General features: G+C 46.0%; 1 protein-coding gene across 1 annotated transcript in view; it reads left to right on the forward strand.

Moving 5' to 3' along the window:
- Frmd4a (FERM domain containing 4A) overlaps positions 1-20,854 on the forward strand; it is a 281,390-nt gene that overhangs the window by 146,397 nt on the left and 114,139 nt on the right. Inside the window, exon 4 of the mRNA XM_051151329.1 lies at positions 7,903-7,995. Within this exon, the coding sequence (XP_051007286.1) occupies positions 7,903-7,995 (93 nt within the window). The remainder of the gene's footprint in view (positions 1-7,902; positions 7,996-20,854) is intronic.

Below are 20,854 nucleotides of genomic sequence, written 5' to 3' on the forward strand. Positions count from 1 at the left end.
CTGGGCTTCTTTGGTAATCGGAACATTTTTCCTTTCCCTTCTAAGAAAGAGAAGAACAAAGGCTGCCCCTTGAAGGGCTTGTGCCTGGAGGTGCTCTGGTTTGGCAATTCCTATGCTTAGAAGTATGAGCCCAGCTTTTCCTCTGCGTCTACATGCCAAGTAACACTAACCTGATATCCTCCTGCTGTAGGTGGGATAGGTGGGTGGGTAGGTGTACGTGCACGCACACATGCACGAGCACACATGCGCATACACTGCTGGTAATCAAACCCATGGTTTTATGCATGACAGGCAATTATAACCACTGAGCCACACCCTCATCTCACCATGAAACATTTTAATAACTGTGTTCAAATTGGGCATGTGTGCCCCCCAAAGTGTTGTTGGTGTACATGTGAGTATGTACCTGCTGTATTCTGTTTACCACATAGCAACAGTCGTGCTGTCATTGGTCTGTGGCAGCTTGTGGTAGAATACATGAATCTGCCCATTCTCGATTCAGGTCCAGCAAGATTCAGACATGCAAAGTGGCTGCAAGCTATAAGTCGCTCTGTAAGTGTAGGGTGTCACATGTTGTAGAGGGTCACATGGCATGGAGAGACAGAGGAAAAGCTGTTTAGTGCTTCTGGACCTAGGAATAACCAACCCAGAGCAGGTCACACCCTCAGGCACAAGTTCCAGGGTCAGCACTGGCCTTCCCCAGGGCAGCAGGGGTGTCCACTAGAATATAGGGTTCTTGGGTTATCGGTTGTCTGCCACCCTTGCAGTGTTAATTCTGTTGACATTTTGTTGGGGTCTAAGTGGAACTCTGGGAAAAATAAATGAATAAAATACAAATAAATAAATAAACACAGCTAGACAGACAGGAAATTGGATGTTTCCCTAGCCTTTACCCTGCCCCCATAGTTGGTATTTATTAATAAAGTATCATATCCCACAGTGAAAACTTTGCCCAAGAATACCAAATGTTGTTGGTAGCCAGTCTTTGGAGTGTTGGTTCAGGCTCTTCCTTCTCTGTTGTGAAGATTCTTATTTGGAAACCATTATAGAAGAGTTACAAAGACTGCGCAGGCTCCCTTCACCTTCCTCCCAGCTCTCCCCCCCACCACCATGTCAGCATCTTGCAAACCCTGTATGTACATAGCAAAGCTATGATGCAATGCTGCTGCTGCTGGGTGAACTAAGCCATAGGCGCTACTCAAGTATCACCAGGTTTCCTGTGAAATTCTTTCCCTGCTCTAGAATTCAATTGCACTTAGTGGCTTTTGATTTGCACTAACTCTGCACAAATAAAGGGAATAACAGGTGGTATCCGTCCTTCAGTGTTCCCAGTTGTGATGAACTGGGCAAATAAGGTGGCCTGGGCAGCTTTGAGACATTTGGAAGCAGAGGCCCTGGTAGGAGTTTGATCTTTAAAGTGTGTGTGTGTGTGTGTGTGTGTGTGTGTGTGTGTGTGTGTGTGTGTGTTTACTTGCATTCTATATGTGCAGCACATGCATGCAGTATCCAGAAGTCAGAAGAAGGCATCAGGGAACAATGGCTCTCAAGCTGTGGGTCCCGATCCTTTGGGGTTACATATCTGATAGCCTTCATGTCAGATATTTATATTACAATTCCTAACAGTAGCAAATTCTAGTTATGAAATAGCAATGAAAAATTTTTATGGCTGGGGGGGGCTCAACTTAGCGTGAGAAATTGTATTAAAGGGTTGCAGCATTAGGAAGAACTGGAGTTACAGATAGTTATAAACCCCCACGTGGGTGCTGAAAAAACAAACCTGGGCCCTCTGCAAGAGCAGCACACACTCCTAACCACTGAACCATCTCTCCAGTCCCTTAGAATACTTACTGACATGTGGCTAGAGCCAGAGTTCCTTTCTACCTTGGTGACATATTAGAAGGACCCAGGACTTTAAATTGAGTTGTTTTTGTCTGTTTGGTTGGTTCATTGGTTTGGGTTTGGGCTTTTTTTTTTTTTTTTTTTTTTTTTTTTTTTTTTTTTTTCTTCAAAAGTTCCCCAGTTTGTTCTGATGTATTAGCCACATTTTAAAAGCCCTGTTCTAGAACCAGGAATGTCAGAACCATTTTCTTTTTTTATTTGTTGTTTGGTTGGGTTTTTTTTTTTTCAAGACAGGGTTTCTCTGTGTAGCCTTGTCTGTCCTGGATTCACTTTATAGACCAGGCTGGTCTCAAACTCACAGAGATCCGCCTGCCTTTGCCTTCCAAGTGCTGGGATGAAAGGCATGCATCACCACTGCCCAGCCAGAACCACTTTCTTTCTGTCCCCTTGACCCAGATCTAAGAACAACTGATTCCATTTGAACTTAGACTATCAGAGACGAATACCCACTGGCATAACCCTGTAGAGGAGCTACCGTCCAGACACCATTTCTTTCTTTCTTTTCTTTTCTTTTTTCTAATTTTTTAAGATTAATTCATTTATTTTACATCTCAATAGTTATCCCATCCCTTGTATCCTCCCATTCCTCCCTCCCTCCCGCTTTCCTCCTACTCCTGTCCCCTATGACTGTGACTGAGGGGGCTGTCCTCCCCCTGTATATGCTCATAGGGTATCAAGTCTCTTCTTGGTAGCCTGCTATCTTTCCTCTGAGTGCCACCAGGCCTCCCCATCCAGGGGACATGGTCAAATATGGGGCACCAGGGTTTGTGTGAAAGTCAGACCCCACTCTCTGTTCAGCTGTGGAGAATGTCCTGACCATTGGCTAGATCTGGGTAGGGGTTCAATGTTTACTGCACGTATATTCGTTGGCTGGTGCCATAGTTTGAGCAGGGCCCCTGGGACCAGATCTGCCCGTCATAATGTTCTTCTTGTAGGTTTCTAGGACCCTCTGGATCCTTTTATTTCCCCATTCTCCCATACTTCTCTCACCTAAAGTCGCAACAGGTTGTCTTCCCCCTCTGTCCCACTTTCCTGATAAGTGAAGACTTTCATGGGACATGCCCCTTGGGCTAGTATGCAGATATAAGTGAGTATATACCATTTGACTCTTTCTGCTTCTGGGTTAACTCACTCATTATGATCATTTCTAGTTCAATCCATTTATCCACAAATTTCGGAAATTCCTTGTTTTTAATTGCTGAGTAGTATTCCATAGCATAAATGTACCACAATTTCTTTATCCATTCTTCTACTAAGGGACACTTAGGCTGTTTCCATGTTCTGGCTATTACAAATAAGGCCGCTCTGAACATGGTTGAACATATGTCCCTGTTGTGTGCTGGAGCTTCTTCTGGGTATATTCCAAGGAGTGGAATAGCTGGGTCTTGAGGAAGCCCTATTCCCAGTTTTCTGAGATATCACCAGATAGATTTCCAAAGTGGTTGTACTAGTTTGCATTCCCACCAGCAATGAAGGAGTGTTCCTCTTTCTCCACATCCTCACCAGCATGTGGTGTTACTTGAGTTTTTGATCTTAGCCATTTCTGATGGGTATAAGATGGAATTTCAGAGTCATTTTGATTTGCATTTCTCTGATGACTAATGACATTGAACATTTCTTTAAGTGTTTCTCAGCCATTTGATATTCCTCTGTTGCGAAGTCTCTGTTTATTTCTGAGCCCCATTTCTCAATTGGGTTATTTGATTTGGTGGTGTTTAATTTCTTGAGTTCTTTATATATTTTTGATATTAGACCTTTGTCAGATGCAGGGTTGGTGAAGATCTTTTCCCAGTCTGTAGGCTGTCGCTTTGTTCTGTTGACAGTGTCTCCTGCCTTACAGAAGCTTCTCAGCCTCATGAGGTCCCATTTATTAATTGTTGAGCTTAAAGCCTGGGCTGTTGGTGTTCTGTTCAGGAAGTTGTCTCCTGCCAGGCACCATTTCTAAAATGTTGAGAAAATTAACGCCCATGTTCAGCTCTAGTGTTCCCATAGGTGTAGAGAACATAGGTGAGGAAGGAGGGCACAAAGGGCATTGGGTTAGCTTGAGTGCTTTCCTAGCATGCTGAGGGCTACGGGCTTATACAGCACCGCAAAGAGAAACCTAAGCAGACAGACACCATAACCGAGACTTTCATTTATCCAAAGCTGGCATCCACTTAGAGAGTCTTTTTTTTTTTTTTTTTTTAAATAATCGCAGTGCTACCTTAGGTCCCAAATTTTAATATTTGTGAAGTGAATGGCTGAAAGAAGACAAAGGATCACCTCTCAAAAGCCAAACACTGAACAACTTTAGCCAAAATAAGCAGTCAAACAAGCCACCCGTTGAAGCAATGATTGTCACTGCAGTTAAGTTTCTGTCTCCTGTCCCCAATTTTATAAATTGTTCATCAGATGGTATAATTGAATAGTCATGTTTTTAAAAAGTACTTTTAAGAAGTGTTTAGACATTTGAAGAGGGGGTGGAAACAGGCTAGCCATTACTGCATAAGTATAGTTAGAATGTATTTTCACATGCCAGTTAAGAAAATGAGAGGCTCTCACCCTGTTATTTTATCACGGGCCCCTTTGAAATTTGTTAAGGGCTTACATTCCTTCTCTTCCACAAATGTTTGCATATACAAGTTTTGCTTAAATTTTAGATGGGTCACAAGCACCCTGAGGCCACAGTCCTAGTTTGAGAGCCTAAAGATTAGTCAGTTAAGGATTATTTCTTTCACCTTCCTGTATAACAGGTTTTTTCTTCATGTGTGTGTGCACACATGTGTGCACATGTGTGTATAAGGCAGGAGACGATCTTAGGAACAGTGGTCCCCTCCCCTGAGGCAGGCCTCTCTGGCCTAGAGCCCAACAATTAGGCGAGGGTGGATGCCCAGCAGTGCCCAGGGGTCCTGCTGTCTCTGCCTCCCCAGGTGAGGGTGGATGCCCAGCAGTGCCCAGGGGTCCTGCTGTCTCCGCCTCCCCAAAGCTGGGTGTACAACAGCACTCCATCACATCTACCTTTTTTCAAACTTTTTATTGACTCTTTGTGAATTTCCAGTCATGCACCCCAATCCCACTCATCCCTCTGTTCCTACATATCTGCCCTCCTCCCCTGCAACATCCCCCACCCAAAGAAAACAAAGTAAAACAAAATCCTGACATGGAAGCCATGGTGTGTCACAGTCCATCCCACAGTATACATCTTTGCCCAAACAGCTTTACTTGGGAATATTCATTGCAATGAGTCACTGGTCTGGTTCGAGGCCTCTACGCTATCAATATTGGATCCTCCCCAGGACTCCTCTTAGATAGTCTGTTTGTTGCCCTGTGTCATGGAGACCCTGCAGCTTTGGTTCTGTAGGATGGGCCTTTCCAGAAGTCTGTAGATGGGGTAGACCCTGTGGTAGACCAACTCAAAGCCCTGAATCTGGGCCTGGGTGGTAACTGAGTTCGTCAACCTGACAGCTCTTCTGGCCCTCAGGGCCAGTTCTCCTGCTCCCATGCCCCCAGGGCCAGCTCTTCCGAGCTCAAGCTGCCCACGCACCTGCCTTCTTATGTGAGTGCTGTGGGTCAAAATTGGTCCTCATGTTTGTGTGGCAAGGATTTTATCACAGTTAATTGAATTGCTTGATTGGTACAGGTCCAGAAGTCAGATTTAGCTAAATAATGAATGTCTTGTTGGCAACGCACTGTGACGCACTGCCAAGCATGCTGGTTCATAAAGGGTGCCCTAGTCTTCACTCCCCTATGACCCTTCTTATACAGAACGCACGGCACTGGCTGAGGCATCCGCAAAGAGTCTAGTTGAAGCCACAGGTTTATCTGCCATTTAAAAAACAAGCAAAGTTCAAAGGCAATGTCTTACCTTGGGAGCAAGAACCAGCAGCAGTTACTCAGGGAACATAATTTACTTAGAACTGGGCTTGGAGTTCCCACTCATTAACTCCTAGACAGCAGGACAGCAAAAGTCAATGGCTCCAGCCTGCCATGCATGGGCTGTCATAGTTGCTTCCGGGAACTTGACATTTACTGGTCTTGACAGCCTCTGAGACCAGCACGCCATGGTCACACATCACAGCAAACAGCAGCACCTTATGTCGAGTGCCCAGAGAAGTATCAGAGCGTGACTTTATATGTGTATATGTGTGTAGCTAAGATAGATTGAAAAAAAAAAAAAAAAAAAGAATGGTGCTGCCTGGGAAGGTGTTAGGCACTTGAGTCTTTTCCCTCCCCTGCTCCACACCCTGCTCGTGCAAATGATATTGAGGTGCCTGGGTCTTAGATAAGGTGAGCAGGATAAATTCCCCCTGAGGCTCTCACACCTGGGGCAGGGGCATTGGCTGTACCTGGTGGATAAAGTCCTTGGTGCATAAGCTTGAGAACTGAGACTTCCCCAGAACCCAAGTAAAAGCTGGGCAAGCACGGCCTTGGGAGGCAGAAGACAGGGGAACCCTGAGTCAAGCTTCCTGACTAGGCTAGCTGGAGTCAGTGAGCTCTGAGCTCAGCTCCAGATTCTCTCTCAATAAAGTGGAAGGCCTTCAAGACAGGCGTCCAGCCTCAACATCCTCAATGCATGTGCACAGATGCTTGTGTACCCACACACGTACACATGCTCAAACACATGCATGAAAACACACATGCACAGAGAATATGGATCTCTGGGGCATATTGTAAAATTGATGCGATTGTTTTCTTAACAACAACAAAAATAAATTGTTAGCCACGGGAGATGCAGAAACAGCTGCACTTGTATTATGAGGTAGTTAACAAGACACAATATAGGAGATGTTGTAAACCAAAGCTAAGAGGCTGGAGAGATGGTTTGTGGGAGCACAAACATCAAGACCAGAGTTCGGATCCCCAGGACCCATGTAAATGCTGGGCAGTCATCAACGGCCACTGATGATCCTAGGGCTGGAGAGGCAGAGACAGGATCCTTGAAGGAAGCTGACTAGATAAACGATGTGAATGACTGAGCTCTGGATTCAAGTGAGAGACCCTGCTGCAAAATATAAAGAGGATCATGAGCAAGGAAGACACCTGACCTCAACCTCTGGCCTACACACCCACACAGGAGCATACATTTGCCCTGCACACATGTGCACTCCTACACTTTCTAACACACATATTCAGACATATACCTCACACACATACATACTCAAAAAAACCATTGAAACAACCTAAAAACAACATATTGTAGCAAATGATTTTATATTAATAAAAAAAGAGAGAGCCAGACTCTACTAGAATTGGTGGCCCCTGGTTCGTAATGTAGTCTCCGGAGACACACTCCCTGCTTGACTCTTTCTCTGGTATATGGGGATTTCTAGATAAGTCAATATTCCTGGACCATTCTTGAAGAACTTGCTTACTTTGGAGTCATTTTCAGGTTCATCCATATTACTACCTACAGCAATAGCACAATCTCTTCATTGCTGTATAGTATTCCATTTGGGGATTAGGACATCATTCAAGTTCGAGCCATTCTTTTGTCCTTTCATAACAATGTCTGTGTCTGTGAAGCAGTGTGTGAGAGACCTTGTGTAGACAAATGCTTTCTTTCATGGGGAGCAAAGGTGAATGCCTATAAATAGAATAATGGCTTGATCCTCTGCAGGTTTACATTAAAAACAAAAAACAAAACTGCGGTTCGTGTGGCATCCCAACTGCTTCTATAGGATGATGTGAGAGCTGCTAGCATGTGTCAGCATGTTATTCAAGTGTATCTAAGTCCTATGAGAAAAGCACACAGCCCAAGGTGGGGGACCAGAGCTGTGGCTACAGGAAGCAGGCAGCATGTCTTGTCCTAACTTCGTGATCCGTGTCCTGTCCCTGCCACACAACACCTCTCTCAGGAACTCTTCTCCTGGGTCAGGCCTGTGTGTTCCTCCAGTAATGAAATACTAGGAAGGATCCAAGATCCCCTGCATGCCTACAACCCGGTGGGTTCTGCTCTGTGGAGACCGTCACCTCCAAACCCCTGCACAGTCCAACAACCTGACCCACTGTCTCTCCTTTCTCCAGGGGACACTTGAATTGGCTGCAATTAGACCGAAGAGTCCTGGAGCATGACTTCCCCAAAAAGTCTGGGCCCGTGGTTCTGTACTTCTGTGTCAGGTAGGTGCTCCTGGAATTCCTGCTTTGGCTTCTTTCTTCTTCATTAGAAGAGTCTGGAAGGATGAAGAGACTCAAAAAAAAAAAAAAAAAAAAAAAAAATGGGGGTTAAGTACGCCTTGATCTGTGGTTAGGGATAAAGGTCATACATAGCACAGCTGCACTCCAAGAAGATGAAAAGTCAGGTATGACTATTCTGGGCCCATCAGTGTGTGCACTGGTCACAAGCTTGCACACTTGTGTGAGGGCGAATGTGTGGGATGAAGATAAAACTTTATTTTAGGGTGTGGAGGGAGAGAGTCATATATCGCAAAGTAAACTGAGTCTTACATTGTATTCCCAAGTCCTGGGGTTCTTTTTGGTGCCACTTAAGCTCTCTCTGTATAACAAGCCTCTGGGGTCTTTGCTTGAGTCACAAGTGCCACTGGAGCCCCTTGAAATATATAGTGTCTACCATCTCAATTAGGATTGATTGATTTGGCAAAGGAGGATAATGTGTGCCAGATGGCTGAGGAGATGAGGCTCAGTGGATGCAGAGCTTACAGCTCAAACATGGACACCAGAGATAACTCCTCAGAGAGAGAGTGTATGTAGTCAGGTGGACATGTGGCTTGCCTGTCGTCCCAGTGCTCAGGAGCCGGGGACAGGGGAAAGCTGGCTCTTTAGACTTATGAATTAGTGAATTCTGAGATTAGCAAGAAAACTGTGCCTAAAGTAAATAAAGTGATCTAAGTGTCAACCTCTGGCCTCCACATGCTTATGGACACATGCAGACATACATACACATTCAGACATGCATATACATGCAGACATGCAGACACATGCAGACATGCAGACACATGCAGACATGCAGACACATGCAGACATGCAGACACATACCATACACAAAAAGAAATACAATATGCTTCTCTGCTCACTATTTGAACACATTTTACTTAACAAGTACCATGAAAGTTGTATTTGTAATGCGTGTGTTGTGTATGTGTGTGTGTGTTTACATGTATGCATATGCATGTAGAAACCAGAAAACAACTTCATGTGTCAGTCCCTGGGCACTGTTCACTTTTTCTTTGAGATAATATACAGTCTCTCAATGGGTTGGGACTTGGAAAGTAGGCCAGGCTGGATAGCCAGCAAGCCTCCAGGAGCCACCTGTCTCTGCCTCCCCAGTGTTGAATTACAAAAAAAATGTGCCACCATGCCTGTGGGTTTGTTTTGTTTTGTTTTGTTTTTAATATGAACTCTGGAGCTCAAACTTAGGTTTTTCATGCTTGCAAAGCAAGCACTTTACTGACTGAGTCGCCTCCCCAGCCTCATGTGACACTTTTTAAAAATGTATTATTGTTGTTGTCTGTTTGTGTTTGGTGTGTATTTGTGGACACATATGTTCCATGTTCCACAGCATGCATGTGGAGGTTAGAGAACAAATGCTTGGAATTGATTCTCTCTTTCTACACACACACACACACACACACACACACGCACGCACGCACGCACGCGCGCGCGCGCGCGCACACATGCATGCACGCACGCAGGCACGCACGCATGCGCACAGCTTGATTGACAAGTGTTCTTTTAAGAGGCTAAGCCAGCTCACCTGCCCCAAATAAAGAGCTTTGAGGCTTAGCATTTGCCTTGTCTTCAGAAGACCCTAGGACTGACCACACCTGTCTGCAAATAGGCACAGGTGGCCAGAGGAGAGTCAAAATGCAAATGAGCAGCAAAGTCATGAGTTGGCGCCCCCAGAAGCAGCAGCTCTGAGCACCCGGCCATGGAGCCCCCAGAAACAGCAGCTCTGAGCACCCCACCATGGAGCTCCTAGCAGCACTCTCTCTAAAGCAGCTAGAGGAGGAGCAGAGGAAGTAGGGGCTTTGTTTTGTTCTGGTTTTTGTTTTTTGTTGTTGTTGTTGTCTTTCCTCCTGTTACTGAGGCTTGAACCCAGGACCTTGAGCATGCTAAGGACTACACTATGTGTCCAGTCTTTGAACAAAAATGGCCACTTTGCCATGTCCACAGACCCCTCTCCTCTTAAATACACTCACAGAAACCAGGAGTTGGGGTACAAACAAGCTTGCTATTCCTTTCTCCGTGAGGAGGAGGGTCAAGGTGGCAGTGTAGACTCAGCAGTCCTGACTCCAAAGACAGCATTCAAGTAAAGAGCTAAAGGCTCCATTTAACAGGCTGAAGTGCATGTCTTTACCTCAGCTGGCTGGGTAAATTTCAGCTTGCGGTTAATGTCTTTTTGATTTGCTTAACAGCTGCAGGGATATCAGAGCTAATCTCAGCCGTTTCCATTGCTGATGGGACCAGCTTCAATGCCACATTCTCTCTAATGGTGTCTCAGACGAATAGGAAATAACCTTATAAAACAAAGACTTAACAATTCCAGTGAGAGGGGAAGGTGGGATTAGGCAAGACTTGGTTCATTAACCTATAATCGTATGTAGAGACATATACTTGGTCACATCTTGAGCTCCCCCTACTTACTACGGCTACTTGGGTTTTTTTTTTTTTTTTTTTCTTTTTTTTTGCCATAATTGAGATTTTTATCATTTGTACTTAAACTTAGTACAAAGACATTTCAACTTATGTACAATTTATTATCATTTTATCGTTTGTGTGTGTGTGTGTGTCTGTTTGCGTGCAAGTGCTTGTGTGTCACGGTGCATATATGGAAGGCAGAGGACACCTTTGCAGAGTCACTTTTCTCCTTCCACCTTTACACGGATTCTAGGAACCAAACTCAAGTTGCCAGGCTTGTTTGGCACGGCAGACACCTTCCCTCATTGAGTCATTTCACCGGCCCAATCTGTGTGCGGTCGTTAACATATGCCCTGGAAATGCGTGTGTTGTGACTCACTTTTAAATAATCACTCCAGCAACTCTGCAGCTTCCAATCTGGAGGGAAAGTTCCCAAAGAGCCTCTCGTGCTCCAAAGACCTTCAGATACCGATAAGCTGCATGTAAGTCTTACCAACTTGCAGTTTAATGCCGCACAAATACCATAGGTCTTGCAAGTAACTTAACAAAATCTTTTTTTTTTTTTTAATTAAAAACTGGCAGAAGGAAACCCAGAGCTATTTACACCATCCTGACAGGGCAGCAATCAAGGAACAGTGTAGAAATAGGATTTCAAGTGTTCTAGAGGCAGTCAAGGCACAACCAGGACTCCAAATGGCCATCTGAGATGCTTTACACTGTAAGCTATGAAACCAGCCGCCACCCCAATAGTAAGTCCACCCAATATAGCATTATTTATAGTGGGGCATGAAGGTATATGCATTTAATTCCAGCACTAAGGAGGTAGAGGCAGCCTGTGGGTTCGAGGCCAACCTGGTTTACACAGAATTCTAGGCCAGCCAAGGTTATATAATATGATTTGTCTCAAAGGGAGGAGGAAAAAAATCTGTATGATTGGGTGGACAGCTCAGTCAATAAAGTGGTTTCAGGACCTGAGTTAGATGCATGGCAGCCTGTGCCTGTAATCGCAGATCTGAAGAGGAAGGCACAGGAGACTCCCCAGGGTCCACAGCCAGCCAGCCTAGCTTGCTCAGTGGATTCCAGACCAAGATAAGACCTTGTTTCAAAAACCAAGGTGGGTGACAATGGAGGATTGACACTGGATGGTGATCTCTGGCCACCACACACACACATGCGTGTGTACCCGTACACATGTGAACATTCACACATACATGCACGCCAGGTGCTTTACACTTTAAAACTGGGGTGAAGTGAGGATCCTTCATTCTTTATGCACCATTTCCTTTCCTAGTACCCTTTGTCAGCATTATTGAAAAAGAAAACCACCAGGCTCGGCTGCGTACCGATGGCCTTTCCCAAGTCTTGGTACAGGTGCCAGTCATTTGTAGTTTTGGGGACTTACACCCTGGTGGAAAAGCATTGAATGTCCAGGTGCCCTGGGTCTGTGAAGATTTCTCAGGTCACCCCAAGCTGTTTTCTCTGCCTAAACCTAGTGCGTGTATGGTTGTCTGTATACATATCACATTCAGACTGTGTTCTTAGAGGCCGAAAGGTAGCTTTAGGTTCCTTGGAACTGGAGTTACAGGCAGTTGTGAACTACCTGGTATGGGTACTGAGAACCAAACCTGGGTTCTCTGTAAAAGAAAGTATTCTTAACCAGCTGAGCCAGCTTGCCAGTCCTCCTCTGAAGTTTCTTTATACGGGCCACACAACAGAATTGTCCCTTCTTTCCAGCTCCTGTCCACTGGGTCTTTCTGGAAGGTAGTACATTTTTATATTAAGCGTCTTCCTAGGCAGCTTCACCTGAGTGCTTGGAACTCATCAGGTCTGAAGAATTTGTAATCGGCCCACCCCTCCACTGTCCCTTAATCTCCCGTGGTTCCAGGAAGTCTGTGCTGCTGTTATTCATGCTTTTTCATGGACTGTAAGTCCTGAGCTCTCCCCTGCTCCTCTTCCCGTTTTTAAGTACACGGATTCTCAAAGGCAAAACCTCTCTCCACCCTTCCCTCTCCTCGCTCCTCCCTGACCTCAGGCTCTTACTTACTGTCACATCAACTCACATCAGTGTCTCCAGGTGGCCGGCACCCTGACACTGGCATTGGGAGTCTAGCACACTCTGTGATCTGAGTTCCCACTTTCAGCCTGCCCAAGCAGCACCTTTACAAACCCGGTCACTAATTTGCTCCGAGAGAGAAGGCAGATTCTCCACCGAGGCGAGCCCCACACGTGAACTCTGTCTATACTTTGGTGCTTCTCTAGGGATGTCCCTTTTGCTGGAAGAAGATGCTGTCCCTTCTGATTTGTCAGAGAAAACAAAAGCAACATGAATGCGCTCCGTTAACCTACTTCTCTTCCTGCAGACCTGACTATATCAGCTTTGTCTTTGTATATTCCATGGTCCTCTGCTGTACACATACATACATTACACACGTGTACAATGCATATGCATAAACATAAGCATATACATATGCAAAACACGCACATACAGATAAACACACCCAAATATAGATAAGCCACCCACACGCACACATACATGTTCATAGGTGCACAAATACATACACACGATGTACATAAATACACATGTGTGTATCTTTCAGACACATGCGTACACACATGTGCACACATCCCTCAGAGGAAGAGTGACTCTTACCTCATTGTTCACTGTTACCGAAGCCACAGCACTTAGCAGCTTTTCCCCCCACCTCACAGCTCTTCGCCTCGCGGCTGCTTCACCCTGGCTATCTCCTCATCAGGACCACATCTTATCTCCCTACCTAGAAAAAAACACTCTGCCATAGTGTACCCACCTTTGCTCTTTCTCTACTTTGTTCATAGCAAGTGCTCAGCAAGATGGGCCTCTGCCTGCTCCCTTCCCCCACGTTTCACTGCTTTCTCGGTTTGCAGCCACCCATCCCTACTTCCGGTACACCCTGAGGACCCTGGAAGGCTCTACCCACAAATTCCACGGATGGGCACTCTTTGGCACCCCTCTGAAGTGGCCCTCTGTGGCCCTGGCTGCACTGACCATGCTTACCTTGGCGAGGATTCAAGCCTGTGGTTCTGTGAGGATCGTATCCTCACAGCCTCTGTGCACGGCTCCACGGCAGGCTCCCCTGCTCTGCTCCCGCATTCTCATGCTGGTGTTTGTGAGTTCTTGCCTCACTTGTCCTCTCTCCCCCTGCTCTTCCAGCATGCGTGTTTGTGTTCATCCCTGGCTGCCCATACCCTCACTTCACTAACAGCTCCAATCTCTGTCACCTGACCTCTGTTACTACTTCCGGGTTATTTCTGCCACTCCAGGTATCTATCCCAATGCAGCCCGAACCCACTGAAGCCCAGAGAAATGTTCCAGATGACACAGGGAAGTCCCTAGGTGTGAAAGCCCATTGGAACCATAACCAATCAAATGAGCCAATCCCAAGCCTGCTTGCCCATCTTATCAGCTGTTTTCCATAGAATAGGAAACAGGATAGTGCGCACACAACAGGACGGTGCGTTGATTTTCCCTGTCCGCTTTTGCCTCCCGACTCTCCCAGGTGCCACTATCTACATAGCACCAAGTGACACCAACCCTTCTCTTGGGAGCTGTCACAAGCTGTTTTTCAACCCCCGATCTGTTGGATTCATCCTACTTGAATGATAGAACAAGCGCCTTTGTGCCAATGTGCATGTGTGTGTGGAGGTTAAAGGAAAACCTGATGGAGGCGTTTCTCTCCTTCCACCGCCTGGGTTCCGGGGCTTGAACTCAGGTCATCGGGCTTGGCAACTTTCAGGTCCAAAGGAAACAACATTTTTCCAAATTCTGGTAGTTAGGCAAAAACCCAACAATCCCTAGGAACTTGTGAAACTGGTTCCTCTCTACCAAAGGAGCCATTCTCTCATCACTGGCAGAAGGAGCAAAGGACTATCTGTGGTACCCACCAGTCATCCTGGGTCTCCCAAGCTCTTCTCTCCACACACACACACCCTTTTAAAAAAACATGCTTCTTCAGCTCATGGGCTTCCCTCCCTCCATTTCTCCTTATAACCCTGCTATTTTAGCACTCTTGCCCTCACTTTATAGAGGGAGCTCACCCATCCCCCCGCCTCTCTCCTCTCCTCCTCTTTTGCTCCATGTTGGTCTCTTTCTTTCCTCTCATGGTCAGGTCTAGTCTGCCAGCCATGTTCACTCTACTATCTTCTCTCTCTGCTCTGGGCTCTTCCAGATGGCTGTTTTCTTCCTCATACTTACAATAAAAACCTTCCCCTTAACCTAACCATACCTTGGAGTGGCCATGTCAACCTTACTCCAGGGCCGTCTCCCCAGCACATAAAATGTATATCTTAAAATAAGTTATCTCCCACACTTATCAGGAATACATCTTAGTGGGGTTTTTTTGTTTTGTTTTGTTTTGTTTTGTTTTGTTTTGTTTCTCTGAGCTGAAAGAACAACTGTCTAGGCTGAGGTCAAAGCCAACCACGATGTGCTTTAAAGCCCATGAGCCATGTCACAGGCACAGTGGCTCAGGGGACTCAGGGTGTTTTATCCCAGTCTGAGGTGGAGGCATGCACACCATGCTCAGTGCTGCAATGACGGTGCGTCTGAGTCTGCAGCCTTGGGGAGTCGCCCCCTTCCTTAGCTCACGGAAGCCTTGAGTTAAAGCAGCACTGACCTCTGTCCAGCCAGATGACATCAGGCCCGCTCTCTACCAGGCTCCTGACCCTCCACCTCCCTCTCACAGCTACCTCTTGGCACTTGGGAATCACTGAATATTTACAGCAAGTGTTAATTAAACGGGCCAGTGATTTCATTTTGTAACGAACACAAATGTCACATTTGGAATGCTGGCTGTCGGTGACGAAAAGGGGACGATAATAATGAGAGTAATAAGCTGAGGATTTCTGCAGCCAAGAATCTCTGATGTTTGAAACTTCAGAGGCTTTAAGTCTTAACTGGGGACCCAGCTGAGTTAAGTCAAGTTCTGGTTAGCTGGGCACTTCATATAAAATCTATGCTGGCATTGTTCTCCCAACAGACAGGATGTAGCGACGGCTGTTTCCATCAGGGAAAGAGACATCTTCAGGGCCGAAGAATCATCTTCTAGATAGGAGCTTCCTGCCATCGCCTTGTTGTCCTTTTCCTATTGTTCATTTCAGTTTTTTTTTTTCTAACCCAAAGCTTGAAAAGATAAATCTAATCTATTCTCTTACAAACGCCGTGGCGAGTGGAGACATTTAGCTGAACACATAATTCAAGGAACTGCCCTAATCTGTAGGAATCATTCCAAGCACAGTCCAGGCTTACAGAAATGCATAGACGTCCTTGGGTATGTAGCTATATTTTCCTCCCTTTTTTTTTTTCTTGGCCCATTTGTTAGGCTTATTCTTAAGTTGCTAGCACTTGCCTTCCAGCAGTCAGCAAGGGCTGCTGGAGCCCTTGATTAGCTTGTGATCAGAGGGGAGCAGGCAGAACTGACGCTGAGCAGGTAGGGAGAGGTAGACAGACCATAAGGAACACGCTAATGATAACGGGGCGGGGGGCATGAGCTGTAAGTGTTCTAGAAAGGTGCTCAAGGGCAACCCATAGAAGGGTCAGGAAGGAGGGCCAAGACCAGAAGCAGAGCTTAACAGGGAGATAGACGTTCCGGGAGGGTCTTATGGAGGCATCAATTACAGCCACTTCTGTGCGCGGCAAGTGAGGAGTAAACCTAAGAGGCAGAAAAAGTAGAAGGAGAAAGAGAGGCACAGGTGGGAGAGAGCAGGTGCCGTTGGTTGACTCTTCAGGGATCCATCTTGTGGAGGGCAGGGGGCTCCATGAACATCAGTGTCCGTTACAGGGGAAATAAATCACTGTTGAACAATGTGTGTGTCAAAGGTGATGGCATCGCTGGGAGACATGGTGGCAGCATGTGACAGCCAATAGAGGTGGTGGGAGCATGGCTTTGGGCCTGTAAGTCGTATATGAGAGTTAGAATTGACTTCCAGGAATACAGCTCTGTGAACTGACTAACTCTGGAGCCAGCAAGACCCAGACATTGGTACACTGTAAAGATATAGTTAATGCAGAACAGACATGGCATTGCCTGTATAGACTGTTGCAATGGAAGAGCCATTTTTCATTTCCCCTAAGCTCTCTCAGAAACCCGGAATGTTCTTTGTAAACTGAGGAAGTAGTCAGACAGGCAAGTAAGGAGAAGCAACAGTGCCCCCTACCGGCATAGAGGAGTTCAAACCAGATTCTCATAAAAGCAGGAAAACAAACTGAGTTTTTTGAGGGGGGCAGATGGTGGACAATCTCAACTTTCCACGCAAACCATCAACTCTCCTCTTCTCCCCCAGAAATATCTTCATCCTTGTGCCTGCTCAGTGTATGAATGGAGACGTCTCGGGTCTGTTTTTATCGAAGCATTTCATTTCAGAAGTTTCCCAGCACAGATAGAAAGTTCAGGGTGAAATAAATGTCCAAGCTTATGAACAAAAACATGACAGGCCCAGGGCTTCCAGGATTTTCCAGGCTGTTGTCTTGGTGATAAAGGTTAACAGGAAACTGCTTTCCAATTCCTGTCAAGAGAGGGTTGGTTTCACTCTCTCTCTCTCTCTCTCCATCCCAGAATATGTTTATTTCTGAAACCTCTTTGGACTCTGCTGCCAGGTAGTAGAGATCTGTGGGAATGGATAGAGGTGCCTGAGACGATGGTGCTGCTGCCTCCTTTATTTCTCCATTGTTATAGCACTAAAGGGAAATATGGCATGCTGGGTATAGTGGATATAAACATGTTTTTGTTTTGATCCCAAGTGTGGGATATGTAATGGATGTAAACATGTTTTTGTTTTGATCCCAAGTGCGGGATGGGGAACAGGCTTGTGAGAGAACAGGTGATGCTTATCCACTTGGAGGCTGAACCAACCTCGTGTAGGGGCTTGGTTTTTGCCAGCTGAAAAACATCCTAGTACAGACTCTGAGAGGAGATATATATACGAGCCCAAAACAGGAAGTGGGGCTTTTCGGGTCTTGGTAATGTTTGGCTGTCCGTCACTGCCCTTCAAGACGCTCCAAGAGAGTCCCGCACCAGCAAAGGATTTGCTCCCAGGAACTGAATTCAACAAGGTCTACTTCTCCTGTTCCCCTAAATCTCCTTTCTCTCCTATCTAGGGTAAGGTATAAGGGAGGTATAAGCATTTAAGGAATCCCAAATAAAGTAGGTTTGAAAAAGATGGAGCCTACAATTGGGTTTCTGTAAAGACTGGGGCTGAGAGTGGGGGACATGCAAAGCATCTTTATGTTTCTAGTTGAGGACTAAGGCAAATGGAATAAAGACTCAGGAGTTAGAAAATTAGGCCATTTCAGACGCTCTGAATTTCCACACACAAAAATTACTGTGGCCGTAAGCCCTGTCAGGTTCAAGGGATCACTGGTAATTTTTTGCCATTAAGACACAAGCTAATCAGCAGATTCGCTTTAGCCACTTTCCGTGTGATCAGTAAGAAATGCGGAAGTACCATGATGAGTGGCCAGGTGGAATGTGAGACCCCGAAGCTAAAATGTTATGATATTTTGGGTATCCTTTGTTGTTTCTTTATCCTTACTCTTTCACTGTTATGTGGCTTATGATCTGAATTACGCAATGCACACACGCACGTGCACGCACGCACACATGCATGCAGACTCACATGTTTGAGTGTTTGGATCCCAGCTGGTGTTGCTGTTTGGGGACCTTGTGGAACCTTTGTGACATGGGCTTATCTAGCAGAAGCAGGTTGCCGGAGGTAAACCTTGAAGGATGTATTTGCCCTGGTTTCAGCCTGAGCTCTCTGCTTCCTAATCCATCCACCAAAATATGAACCAACCATTCTGAAAGCCCCTCAGCTGCCATGCCTTCCCTGCCGCCATGCTGGGCCGGTGTCTCCAGACACTGACCCCCAAATGAGTACATCCTCCTCTAAGCCGTTTCTGTGAGGTCTTTCTTCACAGTGATGAGAAAGGAACTCTGACCAAGATGGGATGGAGTGGAGGTAAGCTGAGCATCAAAGCCAGCTGTGTCAGGTGCTATGCTTGTTCTTGAGGCACAAAGAGAGCTGGTATGCCCAGCTCTCCAGGAGGTGGCAGCCGAATGACAGGGCTGTGGGAAATATGCTGAGCAAAGTCCCAAAAGCCAGTGAGAGAGGCCATGTGGGGAGGGGGGAAGCAGGAGGTATGGAAATGGCCTCTGTGGGGTACTTTCAACAGAGGGATGAAAGTGGTGGCTCTCCGTGTAACGGCTTGAACAGAGACACATCTAAAAAGGCCACATATAGAATCTGTCAAGAGCTTTCTCAGCTATCATAAACTTCTCAGAGTGGGGTTTCATATCCACACAGCCGGCCATTACCTCACTGTGTTCACGTCTCACTGTTAAAGCAGAAAATAGTACCAGAAAAAAACAGCAAACCCTCCCTCCTAAGGCTAACAGTGACTGTGCCACTGGGTGATAATTTGGAGTCTAAATTTGTAGAGTCTGTTGAGTCTGAAATAGCTTAATTTTCAAAGCATTTCCCTTTCTCTATGGCATTTAGTCCTCTCCTTTTCTTCAAATTTTCCCTCTTGCGTTCTTTCCACTGACTGCTATGCTGACTGCCCCTCGCCAAAGAGTCTTTGTAAATGATGCGGAGTTAGGGAACCACCTTCTACCGGTTGTCCTTGACTTCCAAGTGTGTACCGTGTCAGGTGTGCATGCACAAGCACACACACATATAAGATGTCATTTTAAAATAAAAAATAATAAGCTCCAAGAGATGGTTCAGTGGGCCGTCTGCTGTCAAGCGTGATGACCTCAGTTCAATATCAGGACTTACACAGTCTAGGAGAGAATGGATTATGTACATTATATTCTGGATTCCACATGTATACACACACACACACACACACACACACACTTAAAGGATGAATATCTAGATCTTAAAATTAAATAATTTAACATACTTCCTTTCAAGATGTAAAATCTGCCACTCTATTTTGGGTTTCCATTACTCAAGTACTGAAAGTTGTGCAGCTTTGGCCCCATGATCTAAAATACCTGCTCCCAAGGTGACAGGCAGGTGCTCCAGGGTGGGGACAGAGCAGCGAGAGCTCAACCAATCCCGTCTCCCAGCCTTTGCAGGGTGAGGACCATTTTCCCATCCTTTGGGATTGTGTGAGGTCTGCCTCTGTGATAAGCTGCCATTGTCTATTGATGGAGATGACCTCTGAGGTTCACTAGCATATGTGTGTGACCCTGCGCCACTCTCAGTGCAGCAGCCTCTTCACATCTTTGAAATACAGCAGAAGACGTCATTCGCTTAGTCTAGGCGTGCCTAGCCTGGGTGCGGTTTGTTGACTGCGAGGAGGATATTTTGCTGTTTTGTTTTGTGAGACAAGGTTTTATGTAGCCTAGGCTGGCCTCAAACTCTCGCTGTGTAGCTAACGATGACTGTGAACTCCCATTCCTTCGGCTTGCACTGTGAAGGTGTGTACCACTAAATCCAGATTTGTCTGGTTCCTGGTGCTGCCGGGGAGCTGTGGAAGCTGCGGGGGCTGTCTTACTTTAAATTCATTCCTCGTATCTGAAAAAAAAAAAAGCCTTCCAACATGGGGGCCCATTGAGTCCCGTTCTCTTCTTTTACAGTTGGGAAAAGAGAAGCCCATTACGGTTTGTGACCTGTTCTCAGTCACACAGATTAGATCCCAGATCCTTGGCCTCTCAGGAGTCTCGGCATCAGAATGCTATGGTGTGTGCAGCCATAGCCCTTCCTCCTCCTCCTCCTTTTGCCAACTTCACCCTCTGCACCCTCCTCATCTGTCTGTTTCCTACCATCCAAGTAACCAGTGCCCTCCCAGTCTAGTCTGGGTTTTACTCTAACACCCTGCATGGCTCTTTAGACTGAATGGGCCCATTATCTGATTAAACAACTTAATAAGCTCTAAATCGATGGGGAAAGGCATGTTTAATGTAAACTTAAATAATGTCAGCATGTTTCATCTTGAGAGAAATCCATCTGAGAGGAACTCAGCTTAATATGCATGAAGGTCGCAGCCTTAAGAGCACGTGCCCCAGCCTGGGATGGGCTGAGATGCAGTTACAGGCACAAACCATCAGCAAAGAAGCACATAGGAAGCCGTTACAACGTTGAACAGAACAAATTCTCTTTTAAAAACCTAGTTCAACAATGATTAGGATTAAAATATAAGTAACATGAAAAAAAAAAAAAAGCAGAATGAGAAAAGAGAGTAGTGGGCGAGCTAAGCGTCAGAGAATCATCACAGTTAACCCAGGTCTGCGGTGTCCACGTTCAGGGTGTCTGGGAAGACTTGGTTCAAAAAAGCTTTGGAGAGGCGAGTGGGACAGAAGGACCTGGGGGGCCTCTGGCTTCCTTTTACATCTGGGGC

This window comes from Acomys russatus, chromosome 9, assembly GCF_903995435.1.
Source record: "Acomys russatus chromosome 9, mAcoRus1.1, whole genome shotgun sequence".
Classification (NCBI taxonomy): Eukaryota; Metazoa; Chordata; class Mammalia; order Rodentia; family Muridae; genus Acomys; species Acomys russatus.